General features: G+C 36.8%; 1 protein-coding gene across 1 annotated transcript in view; it reads left to right on the top strand.

Moving 5' to 3' along the window:
• The first annotated feature begins 979 nt into the window (after nt 1-979).
• Nucleotides 980-21,577, top strand: part of TDRD15 (tudor domain containing 15) — a 35,509-nt gene continuing 14,911 nt past the window's right edge. Inside the window, exon 1 of the mRNA XM_012727356.1 lies at nt 980-7,208. Coding sequence (XP_012582810.1) covers nt 980-7,208 — 6,229 coding nt within the window. The remainder of the gene's footprint in view (nt 7,209-21,577) is intronic.

Raw genomic sequence — 21,577 nt, 5'->3', positions numbered from 1 at the left:
TTCTTTGACCTTTTTGAAAACGGGAGACAGATACTCAAAAAGCAATTCTTTGCTGTTTGCTTCAATACATTTCTTGCTTTCTCAAAGCAAGTGGTTTCTCATAATTTTAGGCTCTATGTTTTTATTATATAGAGGAAAAAAATTGGTGCTTGCCAGCTATTAACTCACAGTCAAGTAGGAGTTATGTGTCACATTGCAGCAGATAATGTGAGTGAATTTGCATAATACTTTGTCAATTTTTGAAATTCCAACTAGAAAAACTTAACTTGAGCCCTAGTTACAGTGGAGGGCTTTGCCTTTATGCTAAAGATTTCCTCCTCCTCTTACCAAAGTTTTTGTAATGACCTGTCATTGACAAGTCTGGATGTATTTCATCTACCTCAGAGTCTTTCCATGCTCAGCTATCCTTTGTGTGGTATTCAAGACTCAACCTATTGCCCTTAATTAAGAAGAATCCTGGAGCTGTATAATGATGGTCCAGATATTGCTAAATGACAGACTGGGGAGTCAGTGTGACCACTGTTGGTTCACCATCTGCATGTGTGTCTAACATTCCCCTTTTGACTGTTGTGTTATCAGAAGGAGTCTGCATAAGAGAAAGTAGTTTTCTCATAGTGGTGGGAAAGACTTCAGTGGACTTTGGCTTCTTTCTACTATGCCACATCTTCCTACCCCGTAGCTCCTGATATCTAGTAGAAATTTGTTAGTTTCTGGAAAATTAAGATTTTACTTTGCTTTCCAGTGACTATATTGTTGCCATGTTTTTTGGGTCTTATCTAGAATTTTGGAAGTATGGAAGACATTGAGCAGTTTAGGTGCATTTTTATTTTGCCCTCTTCTTGTTCAGTACATATAATTTTCCACCATGGTAAATTTGTTAAATGTTGGTGCAGAACTATTTTTAAAGTTTATATTTACATACTTAATTTTCAAAATTGTCCAGAAGCTGATTAGTACTGATTATTTGGCTTTTTAGAAAATGGATTCTGCATCTCCGATACGAGCATTTTCAGATATGGACCTGACAATATCACATATAGAATGTTTTCCCGAAGATATTCTGGTGAAATTTCAAGGCAAAAGTACTATTGAATGTGAGTTTGACTACCACATATTGCAGAGGGAAATACAGCACATTCCCAAAGTAAAAAATAATGTGAACATTAATGATTATTGTTTGGTAGAAGAAAGAACATCTGGAGAATGGGAGAGAGGAAGAGTTGTGGAAAAGAAAAATGAACTCTATACTGTGTTCCTCATAGATAGTGGAGAAGAACGGAGAGTTGATGGTACACAGGTTGCTTCAGCCTCTGGCAACTTATTTGAGCTGCCACCACGGGTGGTATTTGGCATTTTTACCAACATGCTACCAATTGGGGAAAGATGGTCCCCTAAAGCTTTGAATTATTTCAAGTCCTTAGTAGGACTGCAAGTAAAAGGTTATGTACAAGCTATTTTGCCTCTTCAGATGATTCTACTTGAAGTACCCAAAATTATATCTCAGGTTCTTGAATTACAGTTAGGAAGACTCATTGATGGGGATTCATTTCATCTTATTGTGGAAATGTTAAAAAATTTCCCTCAACAAATGCCAGACTTATTACAACATGGAAGACCGGAGTTGTCTTTCAAGAATAAAGATACTTTACTTGATATTCAACATGTTTTGGATAATTTGCAGCCATCATTGTCTGTTGGTCATATTGGAAGTGTGAAAGTATCATCTGCATTGAACCCAAGTAAATTCTATTGTCAGTTAACTAAATGGATGCCAGAGTTAGAAAACCTGACTGTGCATATGACTTTGCATTATGATAGCCTCAGTCAAGAAAGTAGTCCCATGTGTGATAATTTTGGATTACTTTGTGTTGCCAAAAGGAGAAATGGACAGTGGCACAGAGGAATTCTTCAGCAGCTGTTGCCCAATAATCAAGTGAAAATTTGGTTTATGGATTATGGCAGTAGTGAGGCCATTCCCTCAATTTATGTGAAGAAACTTAAGCAGGATTTTATTTCAGTACCATTATTTTCATTTCCATGTTCTCTGACATATTTACATAGTCCAGATAGAGATGCAAGAAAATCTCAACTGAATGTATTCAAACAAGCTTTGTTAGGACAGATTGTTTTTGCACACGTTGATTGGTTCAGTAAGGAGGAACATTTGTATTATGTGACATTACAAACGCAAGAGTCTGTTATTAATTTGAAGTGTCAGAAAACTGTAGGCACACCAGTACTTTGTTCGGTGTCTGATTTAAACATTTCTAATATGTTAAGAGAAGCTAGTACTCTTCATATGAACAGTTTTGCAGCTGAGAGTTTTATTGGAACTATTGATTACCTAAATAAAAAAGATAGTTTGAAGGTAGGTTTTCCTGTTAAAACTGTAGAAATGGAGGTAGAGGCTGCCTACATAGCTTTTGTAGCATATGTCTTAAACCCGTCCAATTTCTGGGTACGCACTAATGAATATCAGAATGAATTTCAAGTTATAATGAAAAATATCAACAAATTTTATGACTTGTGTGAAAATGATGAACTGATTCTAAGAAATCCAAAGCCTGGATTGTTCTGTTGTGCTAGGTATAGCAAGGACAGATGTTTTTACAGAGCTGTCATTACTGAAATTAATAGTTATAAGATTAATGTGTACTTTCTGGATTATGGAAATACCGATTCCATACCATTTTTTGATGTAAAAATTTTGCTTCCAGAGTTTTGTGAATTGCCTGCCTTAGCCATGTGCTGTTCACTTGCGCATGTATTTCCTGTTGATGATTTATGGGTGAAGGCTGCAATTGATTATTTTAAAAAAGTTGTCTTGAACAAAGAAATTTTGCTTCAAGTTATAGCTAAAAAAGATGACAAGTACACTGTAAATATTCAGAATATTGAGGCCTCTGAAAATGTTGATGTCGTCTCTCTTATGCTACAAGCTGGGTATGCAGACTATTGGGCAATAGAGCCAGAATGTTATCCAAAATCTGTAAGTGAATATTCAATGTTAAGTTTAAGATATAAAAACAAAGACAATATGAAGGAAGTCATATCTACTCTTCTTGAAGTACCTAAATCTAAAACATACCATTCAAATAAGCTGAAAGAAAGGAACTTAACTTTGTTAAAATCTTCTGCTGTCAATTTCTCAGGTTTAAAAAATCCTTTCCCCGTGTCCCCAAGACCTGAGTCACCATGGCCTTATAAAGAATATTTTTTTAAACCAGGAACAGTCCTTAACATTAAGTGTTCTTATTACTGTGGCCCAGGTGACTTTTCATGTCAGCTCCAGTGTAAGTTAGATGATCTAAAATTACTAATGGAACAGATTCAAAATTATTATAGCTTACATCCTGATCCTTTTCAGATTGGGCAGGTTGCTTGTATTGCTAAGTATTCCAAAGATGGGAAGTGGTATAGAGCTGCTATTTTGACTCAAGTATCAGTAAAGGAAGTTGCCTTAGTGTTTGTTGATTATGGTTACCAGGAAAGAGTTTTAATTAAAGATCTTCGTGCTATTAACCCACGTTTTCTTTTCTTAGAAGCCCAAGCCTTCAGATGTAGTCTTAACCATGTAATTGATCCAATTAGTTGTAAAGTACTCAGTTGGACAAGAGAGGCTTGTAGAGATTTTGGGAATTTTGTTTCTTCATCTAGAGGGTTATTGACTTGCATCATCTATGCCTTAGTTCTTATACGCCCAAACTATCTCTGTAACCTCGTGGATTTACAATCTCCATCTACTAGTGCAGAAGAATTTCTCATCAGTCATAGATCTGCACAGTACAGCACATTATCTAAGCCATTTCCATCTTCAGTTCGTCTTTACAGTTACTGTTATTCTTCCTTTAACATAAAAATTGGCAGTGAGGAAGAAATATATATATCTCACATATATAGTCCAAAAAAGTTTTATTGTCATCTTGGCAGAAATAATAAATACCTGGAGATGATAGAAACAAAAATTTCAGAGTTCAATAACATCAAAGATTATAGAAAAAGTAATTCTAGTAACATGAGACTGTGTATATCTAAATATATGGAGGACGGTCTTTCTTACAGAGCTTTAGCAGTGCCAGCAGATTCACTGTCTGACTTTCTAGTTTACTTTGTGGACTTTGGAAACAAGCAGTTAGTGGATGGAAGTATGCTGAGGCCTATTTCAGATCAGTTTCCAGAGTTGCTCCTTACACCTATGCAAGCTATTAAATGCTTTTTGTCAGATCTTAAAGATGTAGATATTCCAGCAGAAGTCAATAGCTGGTTTGAAGATAATGTCTTGGGTAAACCATTAAGAGCAGTAATATTATCCAGGGAGTCAGATGGCCAGCTTGGAGTAGAATTGTATGATGGATATCAACATATAAATCAGAAAATTAAAATGTTGCTTCATGCTTATGGGAAAAAACACTGCAGCCAAACACACCGTGTGGAAAGAGGTGATAAAGTAAATGAGAACAGGCAACATACTGTTTCTTTGAAAGGCAAAGTAGAAAACAGCCAGAACCATAATAGTTTAGTAACATATTCTGAAAGCAGGATAGATAAATTAATGAGTTCCAAAAGTATTTATGCCAGGCTTTTGAAACCATCAATTTGTTATAAAATTGAACCTGTGCTAAAAAACAACGTGAAGTCTTTGAATGATGGACTTAAAAATAAATGTGTAAAAATTGTCCCTAGATCTGCATATATTCTTGGTGAACATGATGTGGGCCAGAAATCAGTAAGGGTTGTTTCACAGTCTTTCATCAAAGAATTTAATCAAGCAGGCTCTCAAAACCGACATAACCTTACAAGATCACAGATTAAAGACCTTCCTCAACCCAAAATTGATTTAAACGCCAAAGTTAAAGGGTATATTTCTAATATCAGTAATCCAGCAAGTTTCCATATTCAACTTGCTGAAAATGAAAATGTAATCGTCAGACTTGCAGATGCTCTAAATGAAAGAAGAGCAAATACAGCCAAAGAGAGGAAATTGGTCAAACCCATGGTGGGCGACCTTGTAGCTGCAGAATACTCTGGCGATAATGCCATCTACAGAGCAGTTATTAATAAAATCTTTCCAGAAAATTCTTTTGAAGTAGAATTTATTGACTATGGTAACTCTGCAGTAGTACATATATCTAAAATTTATGAACTCAAGAGGGAGTTCTTGATGGTTCCTCAGATGGGAATCCATTCTTTTCTCAGCGGAGTCAAATGGAACGAGCCTGATGAAATATGGGACAGCAAAACGGTGGATTATTTTGCATCAAAAGTAAGTAACAGAGCTGTTTCTTGTGAATTTTTGAAAAAACATGAACAAAAATGGGAAGTCAACATAGTCTGTGATGAAAAGTATGTCATCAATGAACTCTTGAAGTGGACAGCATGTTCAAAACTACAGAAAACAGTATTGCAAACACCTCATGTTATCTCTCAAAAGGTGAGCCATGGTGAGGAGAATGAAGCTAAGACAGGGAGAACAAAAGAACACGAAGGTTCTGTGAGCCCTCAGCGATCCAGCCAACATCTGGTTAAAACTCCTCTTGAAGCATTAAAACCTGGACAACTTGAAAAGGCTGAAATACTTTATGTTTCAAGAAGTGGGACATTTTATGTCAAGTTAGCTAAAAATAAGAAAATTTTATCAGATCTAACACTATTACTATCTAGAGAAGTAAAAAAGCCCTCTTTATCTATGGACAGTGTGGAAAAAGGCCTGGAGTGCTTGGCAAAATCTAAGAAAACTTTCAAGTGGTATCGGTCAAAAGTAGAGCGAAAGTGTGCTGATGAGAAAGTGCTTGTTTTTTTAGTTGATTGTGGTAGGTATGAAATAGTGCCTTTAAATAATACCAGGATGCTTAGTAATGAAATCAGAAATATTCCAAGACAGGCCATTCCTTGTAAATGGATTTGGTTTGAAAATTTTAGGAACATGTCATTTGAATCCATTGTGTGTTTGTTTGCTCATTTGGAAATAAGTATCCTTTTTCTGAAATACTTAGACCCTGCCTGGGAAGTTGAAATTTTGCTAGATGGCTTGCTACTTTTAGAATATTTAAATGCAGTTCACAGAAAAGAAAACAAACTCAGACCTTCAGAAACTGTTTTCAGCCTGGAATCTAAGACTTCCGTGCCATCCTGTACAATAAGGTCATTTACTTGGGCACAGCTCCAAAGCGGGGGGCAGTATTCTGGCATTGCCACTGCTATTGCTGATCCATCCGACTTCTGTGTTCAGTTAGAAGATTTCTTTGGCACGATGAAATCTCTTTTTATGATGCTTTCTGATCTACCAGAAGATTTACAGACAGTGCCCCGAGAGCACATAATTCCAGGTTCCAGTTGTTTGTTTAAATATGAATTAGAAGATCAGTGGAACAGAGTAGAAATTTCTAAAGTCTCTAATCAGTCTTTAGTTCTTGTGTTCATTGACTATGGATTTTCTGTTTACATACCTTACTCTGATATAAAACATCTTAAAGTTGTTCCCGAGCAGCTTTTGAATTTGCCAAGGCTAAGTTACCCGTGTAGCTTACGTGGTGTCTTACCTGCCAAAGGCAAACACTGGAATGAAAAAGCAAAGTCTGTTTTTCAAGATTTCCTAAGTAAACCAGGGTTAGTTTTTCAGCTCAGGAAACACAGTTTTGAAACAAAACTGAAAGTTGATGTCATTCATGAGAAAAACAGTGTGGCAGATATATTAGTTTCATCTGGTCTTGCACTGTATTCTGAAGACTCAGAACATCTTGATGCATTTTCTGTTGGATCTGCTAAATATATCCAGTCTAAATCACAGAGTCAACCTGTTTGTCCGTCGTCACATCAAAATAGTTACAAAAAAGAGAACATAAATTATATATGCTCTGAAAAACAAAAGCCGAAAAGGCAGAAGTCTGTAAAGAGGAAAGATGTGTGTAAGAACCTTTTAAGGAATAACTATATTAGGAAAAGATTATTACATTCCAGAAATTTAACTCTCAGAAAGAAGGTAGATAGTGGAAAACAAGATCCTCAAAGCACCATTACATTTGGTACATATGCAGCAGCTTCATTGTGGGAATTACCTAATGGCTTGAAGAATAACACTAGTGGATTTGGAGACATTTTTGAAAAACTCCCAACTGACGGGCTGCAGAAGAGCAATGCAGTGGGCTCCAGAAGAGCAGTGCAGGCGTTGCAGGTGGATGACAAGACGATATCGGAAGAGCACCTCAAAGGTAAGTGGCCATTTACAAAACTTAGACTCTAGTTTTGACTAAGTTCGTTATGTGCAAAATTGAACATGTCCCATTGTAAGGAAGTTATTACAAACTCTGGATAGATGGATAAATTGACAGCGCACACTGGAATTATAAGGTGTTGCTTCACTTATTACCTATTTTGAAAGCTGACCTTTGAGAATGTAGTGAAAGTAGTTTTCAACTAGATATTCAGGCATTTACTCTAGGACCTAGTTTTTCTAGTACCTACATTCCCTGTAGGACTATCAGCATCCTTTTTTAAAAAGTGACTGTGTATGTTTTGAATGTGCTTGGTGAAATAGCTTAAAAAACTGATGCTGCTTGCCAAAAAGTGAAATATTTAAAACTGTGTATATTTAAAACTGTGTTACATCTTATTTTGAAGATAGGAATTATGATTTAAGAGACAATTGTAGTTTTAAATAGAGCTCTAGGTCTTTTTTTCCAGAGTGGGTGTATACTACTAACTGCTTAAGAGAGGATTACTTTAATTGTTGTGCAGCTGCGTCATAGAAGGTGTGCCCTGTTTATGCCCTATTTTGTTACCTTTTTATGTTATATATTGTAGCTTCTGGAAATTAAGTACAAAAGCAGTTCTCCTTATAGAGGGCATTAAGGAAAAAAAGTCCCGTGTAGCTGTCAATGTAATCTGTAATGCTTGAAAACTGGATGACAACATAGTTATTCTTTTTTTTCCTTGTTTTTCAGTGGAGGCAGATGAAGGTTCAGATTGTTTATCCATCAGTTTGGCAACAAATGATACCTAGGATGCCTGGTAATCACTTTTGTTTTAGTCACTGCAGATCTGTAATAGAAGTGGTAAGCCCAGGGCAACTTTAAACATTAAACCTTTTCAAAGGAGCCATATTCAGGCTGTTTTTCCAAGGGACAATGATGAGTGCTGTAGAAATTTTATGGGACTGACAAAATTTGATTTGTGATTTTATTTCATAAGGAAAGTAGTATTACCCCTAAAGTATCTTGAAAATACTTTATATGATAAATTTATTTGCATAGAGTTTTATAGCCATTAGATAATCTCATTTTTACCAACACCTTCTTGTATTTTTCAGCTGCTTTTCTTACCTAAAGCCGTTTTTAATTAATACATTGTAGAGGCATAATTGCAGCAAATATGACTATAAATACTATAATTAATAAATATAATGCATACTATATATAGTTATATATATATAACATACAATTAATATAATAAATACAGTTTATAGCTGTATATGTTTGAAAATTGGTTTTATATTTTGGTTGCATATTAGTTATGGATATTTATGACATTAAAGAATGCTGATCTTTAGTGGGATGGGGCTATAGATAATTTGTCAGTGCCTCTCCCTCTGAATTAAAATACATTTTTGGAAGTAAACATATTGAGCAAATTTGTTTTGGTGCACAGTTTGAGCCAGTGCATGTAAGAGTCAGTGTCAGACATAACAGTTTTGGTTTTGAAGAGCTACAGATTTGGTTATTTAAAGAATATTTAGGAAAGCTTAGAAATTTCCTAGGCTAGATAGGGACAGTCAAGGAATAGATCATTTGTTCATGATGATCAAATGTGTGTTGCTATTGTCAGTTTTTTGAGCATAAGAAATGATTTCCTTAGTATACTGATGTTAAAATGAATTCAAGACAGAGAAACTATGTGTATTTTTTACATTATAAACTAATCTCCAGTTTGTAATTTAACATTTTTTTTGTAATCTAAATTTGAATACTTTTGTCATTTTCCCTAAAACCTCACCAGATCTTGAAGATTGTTTTCTAGATTTTAGAAGAATTCTCCCATTGGAAAAGTCAATCACTGTACAATTCCTGTGACTTTAGTATTGGGCTGCTTTTCTTTTGTTGTTTTATTTTGATGTCTTCAAATAATTTGGTTTGTTGAAAAAAGAAATGAATTAGAATTTGAGAGTAAGAAATTTTTTTTTTCAGTTTCTATTTAATAACTAAGGATGCCTTTAAACTTTTCAGAATTCTAACTTCATTTAGGTGCATAGTATTTTCTGTGGAAGAGACTAGAAACAAACTGTACAAATTTAGCATTTAATATATTAAATACAGTAGAAAAATGACATAAGCTAACTCGACTTTTTTTTTCTATTTGGGCAGAAGTCTAATACAGAAAGCACTTAATAAAATAGATTACATTTATATTTTTTCTTTTAAGATAAATAGCACTGCTTTTGTTTTTCTTTTGAAGATATGTATATGTGTATGTATGTATGTGTGTGTGTGTGTATAGTTTTTGCTTTACATTGGCTGTTTTATTACACTATGAAATTACAACATGGAGAGTTTATATTTAATCAGAATATTTTCAAATAAAAACAAAAATGGCATGACATTCACTTTAGGATTTATTTTTTAGGATTAGGTAGGTTTTAGGTCTAAATTAGAGTAATTTTTTAGGTCTAAATTAGAGTAATCTTTTTTCACTCTAAATCACTTAATTTATGGGAGTAGACTATTATTTTATGAATATTGATAGCATGATTACTTTTTGAAAGCATTAGAGTATTTCTTGAATGAAAATAGTTCAAAGTTTAGGACTAACTTAAATTTTCATTTCTTATTTATTAAATTGAAGAATGATATTTTTATGCTTAAGCAAAATGTTTATAAATGTGGGCAAAGCATGACTGAAAAACAAACAAGATTATTGCTATCTGGCCGCCCCCTGCAGGTGTTTCTTCTCACAGACCTTTCTCACTGCAGCAGCACCCTGCCCACCTGTGTCTGTGCAGCTGTTTTCAATTTCTCCTTCTCCTAATAAATTTGGCCTTTTAAAATGTGAAAGTAAAGATTACTGATACTTGTTTTTTCAGCTTCACAATTATGCATTTTCAAGACTATGCATTGATGTGGATTAATAACAGATTCCAAACTGTTATATAGAAACAGATTATTTAGTTATTTGTATATTCCTCACATGATGACTTTAATTTGAAATTCTATGAGATGCTAAGTTGGTTACAATTTCAGTGTTTGATTTTTTAAAAAATTTTCATTTGGATCCTCCCTGTTGGCGCAGCAGGTTAAGGTGCAGCACTGCAAGCCGGCAGGAGATGCTTCAGTGCAAGTTCGATCCCCGGCCCGGGAGGTGACCCACAAGGTGCAGCAGACCTCTCCTGTCTCGCCCGCTGCTCCCCTCAGCAGTGTACTTCGTAGATCTACCTGTTCTGCTCCCCACTCTCTGGTGAATCCTCTTACCACCCCTGTACCTCTGGCCTGTACCCCAGTTCTGTATGCATAAATAAATAATTAAAAAAAATTTCCTTTGTATTAACTTAGAACATTTTGTGTGAGGAGTATTGGATTCTAATATCCATTAAAATATAAGCTTTATTTTGTTGAATTTAGTTTATGTACACCCTAGGAAGATTTATATGTTTAAATTTTGAGTTCAGTTTTCCACAATAAAATATTTTAAGTATGCTCCCTGAAACCTGGACTTGTATTTGCTATAAAATAGTAACACAGTGTTAAAAGTCATATACATGCATATTTGTATCATTTTTTTCTTTGACCAGATAGGCTGTACTCATTAGATTTTCTCTTAAGTTTAACAGTACTGTGTCTTATTTTCAAAACAGAATTCTTCCTAATTCTTTATCCTTTCATGATTACAGGAATCTTGAATACTCAAAGGTTCTTTAATCTTTTAATTTGATCTGTAATTTGGAAATAATTATCTCATCAGTTTTTAGAAATCTCCAGCATTTTATTTTCTGTTTGACTTTAGAATAATTTTTCTTACAATGGATATTATAACTTGAGTGTATTTAAGATTACAATTTTCCCCTTTGGCCATGATATACTAACATCTTAGAATGTGAATTCTAAATAACTGGTTAATTTAGTTACTTAGTTTTCTCATAATGTCCTGTTAATCAAAGTGATCAGTTACTGACTAAAGTCACTGTTATCATCGTATAATATTTATACTATAACCATAGTATAATATAATAGTACTATACTTACTAAATATTATACATAGCATAATATTTGTCTTTATATCCTTGAACATATCTGTATTTCTGAATATATTACTACCAAGTCATCCTCCTTTAAGATCTTGTCATATTCATCAAATGTTTTGGAAGCCACTTGACTGGATATGAAATATATAAAAGTGGGTGAGTCAAATTCTGGATCTTACGATAATTCCATTACAGTGTTGGAAACACTGATTATAATAGAGTTGTATGTTATAAAGGCATTTAATAGATGTTTGAGTGTTCCTAACTTTTGGAATTGAGGACCACTTGAAAAATACTTACAAAAATATGACCTGTGAACCTTCTTCTTGAAAGATACATGGTATAGTTTGCCAGGTAACTTGGGCAAACACACAAGAAGTAAATTTCAGAATGTATTATAGACATGCAAAGTTGACTCATTATATAAACACAGGGTTTGAAAGGCAAGTATTCACTATTTGTAAATCATACTTTCAAGAAATATGCAGTTAGGATTTGAGAATTTTTTTCTCAGTATTTGAGATTTTGTTCTTTTTTTTTGACATCCCTTTTCATGCTGAGAGATCAGCTGTCTGATTAGTGTTCTTTTCTCTCTGGATCCTTTATATTTCCCTTATATTTGGCATTACAACCTAACACATCCTTTAGTACTTATCATTATATACATTTATTTATCTTGCTTGTGACTATGACATTACTAAATTTTAATATTGGTGTCTTTTTTTCAGTTCTAGAAAGTTCTTATCCATTGCATATTTGACTGTGGGTTTATGTCAGTTCTTAATTACTCAGTGACTCTTACCAGATTTTTCATATATTGGTTTCTTCAGATTATTATGGAATCTTTAAATCTGTTTTCTAAAAAATTTGTTTTTCAAGTAAACTGGCTCTGGCATTTGTTTTTCTGTGGAATAACACTTTCTTTGGTTTTTGGAGTCTGTGGGTTTCTTTTTATTTTGGTCTACTTTATCTTTGGTCAGTATTCAAAAATACTTTTCCTTGTTTAAAATGAGAGTGCAGGATGGAATTATATGCTGGTTGGTCAGCAGAGATTCAGATTGTCAAGTACAGTGAAATCCTCCTATCCCCCTGAAGTGTATAGGAGGTGTAGTGCTTTGCTGCGGTTTGTCAGAATGACATCTGTATTTTGTAAGTGAATGGTCTTGGGTGTTCTGTCCTGTCTTGACTCAGGAAGTATCAGAGTGAATTACCAGGATAGCTGGTTAGAGTAAGGAGAGCTCTACAAGCTCAGAGTAGAGAGAAATGTCTTTGAATACAGGCTTTCTGTGTGTGTGTGGGGGAGGTAGTATCATTTATATTGCTGAAAGACTGTTTGCTACCATTATTTGCTCTAAACCTTGTATCAGTGTTAAGATAATTAGACAACAAAAAAGAAAAGGCATCCATATTGGGAATGAAGAAGTAAAACTATTCACAGGTGACATTTATACAATTTTCTATACATACTATTATAACAGGTCTCATACTATGAATACTGAATGAAATCAAGAACTCCTTTTCTAACATTAAAAAATATAGGAATAGATTTAACAAAAGTGTAAGACGTTTACACTAAAAGCTGCAAAATACTATGAAAGAAATTGTGGAAAAATAAAAAATGTGGAAAATGGAATATTCATGTTCATTAGTCAGTGAAATTTTGGTAAATGGAAAAGGCATCCCATGTTAATGGGTCAGTAAATTTAACATTGCTGAAATGGCAGTATTCACCAAAATTATCAAAACATTTCAGTGCAATTATGAACAAAAGTCCAATTGACCATTTTTCAGAAATTGACCAAGTGATCCCAAAATTCATATAGAAATGAATGTCCAAACATTGTGGTAAAAGGAATGAAGTTGGTAGACTTCACTTATCACAAAGTCACAGTAGTGATAAATGTCATAAGACTATAAACATGTCGGTCATTATCTATAGAATATAGGTCATAGCAGATGCCATTTTTGATCTGGCCACATGGACCAATCTACTACCATGTTTTAAGTAAAACTGCCACACAGAACAATTTCCACAAAATCAAACCTCTTACCAAGTGACGACAACCAAATTGTACACATATACACAGAATTTTCACAAGGCTGAAGCCAGTTTTCAATAGTAAATAAATCTACATCAGAAAAAAAAGCTAGAGAAACAGAAACCACATTTGCACTTATGGTGCCATGGGGAAGCCAACTTTCTCCACGGGGCTCCCAAACCATGGATGGCTCCAGTCCTGTGATGGCGGGTGTCAGATCTGTTACAGGGCAGGGAGAGAGACACCCTTGAGCCCCCAAACCTGCCTGCTCTAAATAGATTCTGCCATCTACTGCATCAAGACAAAAAGTAAAAGACCTTTAATGGAAAGAAACTAATACAATCAGAAAATATGAAGAATATGTATTTGGGCCAAAGGGATTGGCCCAAAGCAAGGTCTGTAAGCTCACCACAAATCTAAAGCACCTTCTGGAGGGGACCCATAGAGAAGGGTCAGAAATGGCCAGACAAGTCTGGGAGGAAAAGAGCAAAATCAAGATATACACTGCCATAGTCAAACCTCCCCATGTGTCTCTCACCCACATCTTTTCAACCAGTCCAGGACCAAGAAGAAGCAAGCACAGTTTCTTCACATGTCTCTCTGCTCCATGTGCCTCCCTTAGCCCAACATGTCCGGTGTTATATCCAAAACCCAAAATGGCTTCTTAACTCTTCCCTCAGGTCCTGGCAGTCCTCCCTTTGGTGTTCTGGGATTTGTAGTTCCAGTGTCTGGAGTGGAGGTGGAGGCCACAAAATCTGTGTCTGTCGAGTTGGTTCAGGACAGCTTCCCCCCCTTACAATTATCTATAGAATATAGGTCATGGCATAGAATTGGGCCTAGAAAGAAACTTACATGTACTATTAACTGGTTTTTGACTAGGATGCCAAGGTTTTCAGTAGATGAAAAATATTCCTTTGAAGAAATGGTTATGGGACAACCTGGATATTCACACACACGCAAATTTGGCTCCTGCTTGCACCCTGCTTGAATCCTGCATAAACTAACCTTCATGAAAACAAACACCATTAGAAAAATACAGGTGTAAATTTTTGAGAACTTGTATCAAACAGTAGTTTCTTAGAGTGATGTCCAAAGCACAAGTAACAAAGTAAAAAACACATAGCTCAAATTTCAAAACTTTTGTGTCAAACAATGTCAGTAAAGTGAAAAGCCAACCCACAGGGTGAGAAATATATTTTCAGAAACCACATATTGGCTGGAAGAGCTAAAGAACTCTTACGTAAAGGATTTCTCCAAGAGATCTTAACCGTTTTTTGTTATCTATAGAAATACAAATTAAAACCACAGAGCATTGAAGAATTCCTAAGGAAAATAGGTATCTTCATGCAGTAGGTTTTATTCAACAGTAGAAAGGGAATATTGATGGAGGCTATGAAGCTTGAAAACATTGTTAAGGGAAAGAAACCAGTCAAAAAAGGTCACATTTGTGATTACATTTCTGTGAAATGTCCAGATTAGGCAAATTCATAGTCATTGTCAAGACCTGACCGGAGGAGGGTACAGGAAGTGACTACAGGTATTTATGATCTTTGTCTTTGGGGTAATGGGAATATTCTAAAGTGTGATAGTAGTTTAATAGCACTGAAAAACCATTGAGTTGTACACTTTTAACAGGTGAATTTATGACCAGTGGGTGATAGATCTGTAAGGTTGCTTCAGTATTGTGTATGAAGCTTATGTATAGCTTATGAATGCAATATGCTAATATTTGAAAGCATTTAAAGAAGAAAAATGCAATGTGAGAAATTCTGCTTATTAATGCAGGGATACAAAATTAAAGGGATACCTCAATCCTCAAGATAAAAATCAAACCACTAGAAAGGGACATTGCTTCAGCAGTATTTCTAGTCCAAAGTACTCAATGCATGGCACTTCTTATGTTTTTAAAATTGAGATAACATTGGTCTACAAAGTTGGTCAGGACTAGCAAAATAGGATTTCCCCCTGTAGGTGTTCTTACCACACGGCACTTCAACCACCACAAAGCACCATAGTCCACCACCACTGGTCTGTTGTGCTCCCTCTCCCCGCTCTTTGGTTCTGCAGTCAGGTTTGTGGGGTTTATTATTTGGCTTTATCTGACCTTTGTATGGTCTCATATTCCACATATAGATGACACTGTTCAGTATCAGTCTTTTTCTTTTTGACTGATTTTGCTAAGCATATAATCCTTTCCACTTCCATTCATGTTTTTGCAAATGACAATAATATTTTTTTCTTTATCTACAGCTGGTAATACTCCATTGCGTTTACCTACCACATCTTTCTGATCCACTGCAGCCCCCAAATGCCAGCTACTGTAGGCAGACTTGAACTTTGTTTTCTGCATTTTTCATTCAGGAAAACTACTCTGCACTTGGCCTACACAGCACTGTGGTCCAGGTTTCCCTAGGGTGAGGAGCAGGACAAATGTAGGGATTTTCTTTGGCTCACCTTCCTTAAGGGTTACAGAACTTCACTGGTTGCTGTTCAGGGCTTGTGAATACTTTTCCTATATTGGTTGTAGCTTCTGTGTCCATAGTCTCTAATACCAGGGTAACTCTAATAGGCCAGAATTCATTCCCTGATTTGTTTGTTTTTATGACTTAATATTAGAAATGGATGCACTTGAAAGTACAACAGACACTTGCATTGCATATTATTCTTGGTCTTTCATTTAGTACCTACTGTTTCCTCTGATAAGGTGAATCAAGTATCCCGGCTGATGTAGTAACCCTCTTTATTAGTTTAGAGGTGTGAGTAACAGGCAGTGGCCAGGTGTGGTCTTAACTACCAGTTCAAGAGGATCATTGTTGGAACTCCCAGGTGAAGCCTCTGTGTCTGTGGGAATTGAGACTTTTATGCCAGCAGAACAGTGAGTTTTGGAATTGGGAAGCAGAGCACTGTCTTGTGTGGGTGGTTTTCCTCAGCTACTAAAGGAACATTTCTGAGTTGGGTTATAATACTGCCATCCACTTTTGGATCCTCTCACTCTCTGAGATCTGAAAATTTTCTTCAACCATTTATCATAGAGAATCTCCCTCCCCCTTTAAAAATTATAATTAAAAAATAAAGGAAACATAAGCTTACAACACTGTACGCGACTAGCGTCCCGCCATTTTGGGTGGTCACACCACATCTCCTGAGGCCCACACGATGCTCCCTTGTAGTCCACTGTGCCCCCCTTCTCTTTACTCTGCCCCTCCCCTCCGATGGTCTCAGTCTTATAGGGAGAGTGCAGGTGTGTGGCAAGACAGGGTTACAACACAACACAAATGGATGAGTAGATGCTGTAGGTGACAGACCACTTGCTGCACAGCATCCATGCCTCGGGCTGTACGGTCCTCATCTTCTGTCCACGCGATAGGTGCTGGTATGCCTGTTAGTGTGTGTGCTTAATGAATCAGATGCCCACTTTGTACTGGGCAGCTCAGGGTACAGCTGGAACTCGGTGACTTGCAGTCAAGTGGTCTGGGTGTTCCTTCTCTCCATGCACAGACATCCTCAGCAATGAATAGCCTCACCCCCCTTTGACTTTGAGGAGGACTAGAAGGAGCTCTTTCTGTAGAAGCCTTTGCCAGCAGAGTAGGGCCCTTTCACAAGGGGGCCCAATGTGACCTTTAGTGAGATTTTGGGTTCATTCAGTCCTGGGAACTTGGTGAGGGACAGTGACTTACAGTGACTTAGGTCTGCATTACCAGGCTTAGCGTTTGTTCTCATGTAGAGCAAGGAAAACTTCCATCTATTCTAGTTCCTGGAATCTCATGATCAGTCACTGCCACAGGTTTATGTGTGTCAAGTCATTTTAATTGTTGCCCTCCTCTCCTGTTATGTTAGTGGCATATGCCTTGTGGTTAAGTGACTGTTCTTGGCTGCTGTCATCTGAGATTCCATCGTTCTCAATAATTATAGTGAGTCTGTAACAAGGGCAGCATATTTCACCATAATTCTTGGCCTGCTGATAATTATCACGGCAGAGTTTTACCAATGTATTTCTCAAATCATTGGTGAAGGAAATGTTTTTCAATCCTGAGAGACCTAGGCAGTCAGGAAGCACACCACACGATAAATGCAGTTTGACTCCTACCTCCCATGCTTGGGGGTGTCTTTTGTATCAGGGGCTTTCACAGATTGGCATGTATCATATCTGATAAGCTCCACTGATAGTTCCATTGAGTGTCTGATTTAGTAGCTGTGGTGTTGGCTTGAGAATGTTCTCCTGGTGATCTTGCTGCTGTAGGTCTGGGGACCACCCTTTGAGAACCATGATTTCGTATGTGCCAAGGGATTCTGGCCACCTTGATTTTAATGTAAGATGAATCTACATTTTACTCAACCAGCTGAGCAAGCTGTTAGAACCACTCTATCTTCTTGATCTAACATAATGGTGGGGAAAAGACTCATACACTGATGCATGTTTTAGTAAAGGAGAAAGAGCACAGGTAAAAATCCACAGCGTTTAGGCCTCCCTAGTGGCATAGTGGTTAGTGTCAGTGCTGTCACTGAGTGCTGCTGGTATGATGGCCTGGCCAGGGAGATGATCGTTGCGGTGCAGCAGGTCTCTCCTCTCCTTGCCTGCTGCTCCCCTCAGCAGTGTATCTCAGTAGATCCACCTGCTCCTCACTTTGTGTCTGGTGAATCTTTGCAACCCCCACACCTCTGGCCTACACCCCAGTTCTTGTATGCATAAGTAAATACAAATTTTAAAAACAAACCCAAGGTGCTTATCTTTTAGTCACTCAGAACATGCTTCGTGTTTATAGACCATGACCCATCACAGTTCCCGTGCCATTCTCTGATTCGGGAGCCATCTCTCATTTGAGAAGGCACCCCTTGTTGCTTTGTGGTGATTTTTTTTTTTTTTATAGAGCTATGTTTTTTCCCCAAGGGTAACGGTATTTTTTCTTTGGTTTTATCTTGTGCTGCTGGTTTTGTTCTCTGTCCTTTGTGTTAAATACTGTTGGTAAAGGGACTGAAACACCAATTGGAACTTTGCCATCTTGGACTGAAGGGTGATTTGACAAAGTGTTTTATTCTGTTGATTTCTTTCTGGTTTGTATCCCCTGTTACTGTTCCTCTCAGATGCTTGGTGGCTATAAACAAGATTGTGAGCACGGGAGCTAAATTAGGAAGCAGGTTGAAACTCCTGCTACTCAGTTCTAAGGATAAAAATGTAAGTATAGGATCTCACTTTGTCGTCAGATCGTCAGCACATTTTATTGGCCCTTCACCCAGTTAGAGGTGCTCTTACTTCCGGTGTAGTTCCTGGGGTGGCGGGGCCCCCAAAGTTTTGATCCCAATTTCCCTTTATAATGTTAAAAATTATTAGAGATCCCAGGTTGCTTTTCTCATATATATATCTTGATACCAAAATTCACTGTTGTTGAAAATAAATCTGAGGATTTATATGTTAATTTAGTGTAAAATAACAAACTATGTTTTAGAAATTTTATTTTAAATTGTTATGAAGAATAATTAAATTTTAAATAAAAAACGAGAAGACTCTCATTGTTTTAAGTTTTTGTAAATCATTTAATGTCTGACTTAGTAGAAGTTTTATCTATTTCCTCCATAAAAAGCATTGCTCTTGAAAATGCTCTTTCAGGTTATGATGGTTGACTCCTCCTCCATCAAGATGCTGTTTTCAAACAGTAGGGCTACAGTTTCTGCTTTCCTTGGATAGAGTGACTGGCCGTGGAGAGAAGGGCAGGGTAGGGTGGGGTGGTGGCCTGTTCCTACTAACAGCAGGACACCCCTGTAGTCATTTGCCAGTAAGTCTGCCTAGATCATATGGTTGGGATAATCATCAGTGGTGTTTATGTCATTTACATTGCTGATGTTTTTCATCCTTTTGGACTGTTTTTCATCCTTTTCCATCTGTCTGTCCATCCATCCATCCATTCATCCATTATCACCTACCTACCTGCCTTCCTATCTGTTTTTTTATGTTCTTTAATAAGATTTTGAGAGGCAGTAAAGATAAAAGTGTCACACCCGCTAGTTCTTTCTTCCGTTGCTATGCATTTGATAAATGACCACAATACTATTTCCTGGTGCCATTCTCCCTCTCTTGCTCTTTTTTCTTTTCTTTTCTTTTTTTTTTCAGAAACTTTATTAGTCATTTATACATCTGTGTAATTTTGGGGGTCTATTTTACAGAGAATAGAGAAATGATGTGGTGTGACTTTTGAGCATGGGTCATGCAAGGTTGCATCCCTCTAACATGCTCACTGGACTACTGTGCTGAGCTGCCGTGTGAGACATCTGTTACTGTGAGGCCACCTTGCTGGGAGGGGTTGAGGTCACATGAGACTCAATGTTGGGGCACTTCTTTAAGAGTTCCAGAGCATAACCATTTGAATTTTCTAGCAAAGACCCATTCTCTGGGGAGCAGAGACAAGCCAGCCCTGCTGTGTCCTGTTAAAATTTCTGCCTCATTAATCTGTGAACAGAATATTTTTATCACTAGGTTGTAGAGTCAATTGTCTTGTAGTTATAATAACTGGACCAGATTTTTATAACAGAAGTGAGAGGCTGCTGTAGCTTTTGGATGGTGCTGTGGGCAGAAGCTTGAATGGCTTGTGAGGAAACTCAGTGTCTCTCAAGGAGCACAGTAGTGAAAAATTTGAGGAAGCCAAGGAATATGTGGCTAGAAACTGGAGGAAGGAGACTGAAGATCTTTGTAACATGAAGTAAAGAAACTTTGGTAAGATGTTCCTGCCATATTATGGAAAATTGATAATCTACTGCAGAATGTGAAGAATCAGACTGGAGAGTTACTGTGTCTAATCACTGTATCCTTTTTGCATTTTGAATGAGAGAACTTAGACAGGTTATCTGTGCTTGTGTGTGGTTGCATGTTGGATGTGTGGGAGCTAACATGATTCTTTGTTTCATAGATCTTCAGATCAAGAGGAACTGTACCTGAGGAAACCCTCCAGGAAAATCTGTTTTACTTCTGGACCTGATTTAGGTGATGAGTCTGAGACTGTACTGTTGTGATAATGAATTGAGACTTAGGGGTCTTGGGAGAGGGGTGTGTTCTGCTTATGGGGGTGAGTTGGGTTGCTGTGGCCAGAGGGTGGGCGGTGTCACATTGTATTACACAAAGGTTGGTATTTTCTGTCCCCATGCTCTTACACAATGTGGTCTTGACATTTGCCATCCATAGGTAGAGTCCGATTTCCTTTTCCTGCATCTGGGCAGCCATATGACTGCTTTGACTAAACCACAAGGCAGAGCTGGTGCCGTGTGAATGTAGGAGGCTGTGTCATGAAAAGTGAAGCCTTCACTTATTTTCTGAAACACTTGCCCCTCCCTGGTGCCCTTGTTTTTTCCATGACACAGGAAACTGCTCCCATGGCGAGGCTGAGGAGACCCAGTGTGGGGGGTGGAAGTCTCCTGTCAACAGTTGCAGACCCAGCCTCTGCGCCTGCTTAGGCCAGGGACACTGCGCGGGAAAGGGCCGGTCACGTCAGTCCTCTGAGGTGCGGCCTCGATGAGCCTACAAAAGGGTTGTGTAAGCTTTACATTAAACTTTAAGGTAGTAGCCAGAACACTGAATTAACTTAAAAATCACATCATAAGAATGGTCAGATGCTTAAGTGGGTAGTATGGGTAAAGGAGTTTCATGATGAGTAAAGTAGGAGTTTAGTGGGAAAGCATGTGACAAGTATAAACTACCTGGTGACTCGCTGATTCATTTATTCAGTTTGGGGACACTAAGTCACGTGATTGTATCTGAGTTCTAGATAGTTGATTTCACAACTGTGTATTTGTACTAGCTTATTTGCAAATGATTTGTAAATGTCTTATTTGCATTTTGTTCTATTCAATTAAAAATATTCTTTCCATTTGTCTCTATAGTTTACATATGAGATGAATATTAAATTTGGTCATTTTTACAGATGTATGTAGCTTAAAATTAATTTGAAAATGTCATAGATGATTTAGGAAATAGGGAATTGAATATCAGGGTTAACCCTTATTAAAGGTTATTGTTTGTCTTTAAGGAGCTTCATTCTTGGTAATCTACACATATTAGTTAAATTTTTTTTTGAGGCAAAGGTTATAGATCAGAGAAAAATTTTTCAGGAAAATACTTCTATTTTTTGCGGAGTTTTACTGACATCTAGTGGCATTCAGTCTTGAGTGGTTTCAGTTCCTTTTAACTTTGTTCCTACTCATCTGTCTCCCTTAATTTTTAAAGACAGAACTATTTCAGATGCATAAAGTAAGGGTAGATAGATTTTTTTGGGGGGATTCATGATGATACTATACCTCATGTAAATTATATATGAATAAAATATGA

This window comes from Condylura cristata, unplaced genomic scaffold (assembly GCF_000260355.1).
Source record: "Condylura cristata isolate star-nosed mole 26May11 unplaced genomic scaffold, ConCri1.0 scaffold00020, whole genome shotgun sequence".
Taxonomy (NCBI): Eukaryota; Metazoa; Chordata; class Mammalia; order Eulipotyphla; family Talpidae; genus Condylura; species Condylura cristata.
The sequence above is the reverse complement of the archived record's forward strand: the minus strand, read 5'-3'. Positions and strand labels throughout refer to the sequence as shown.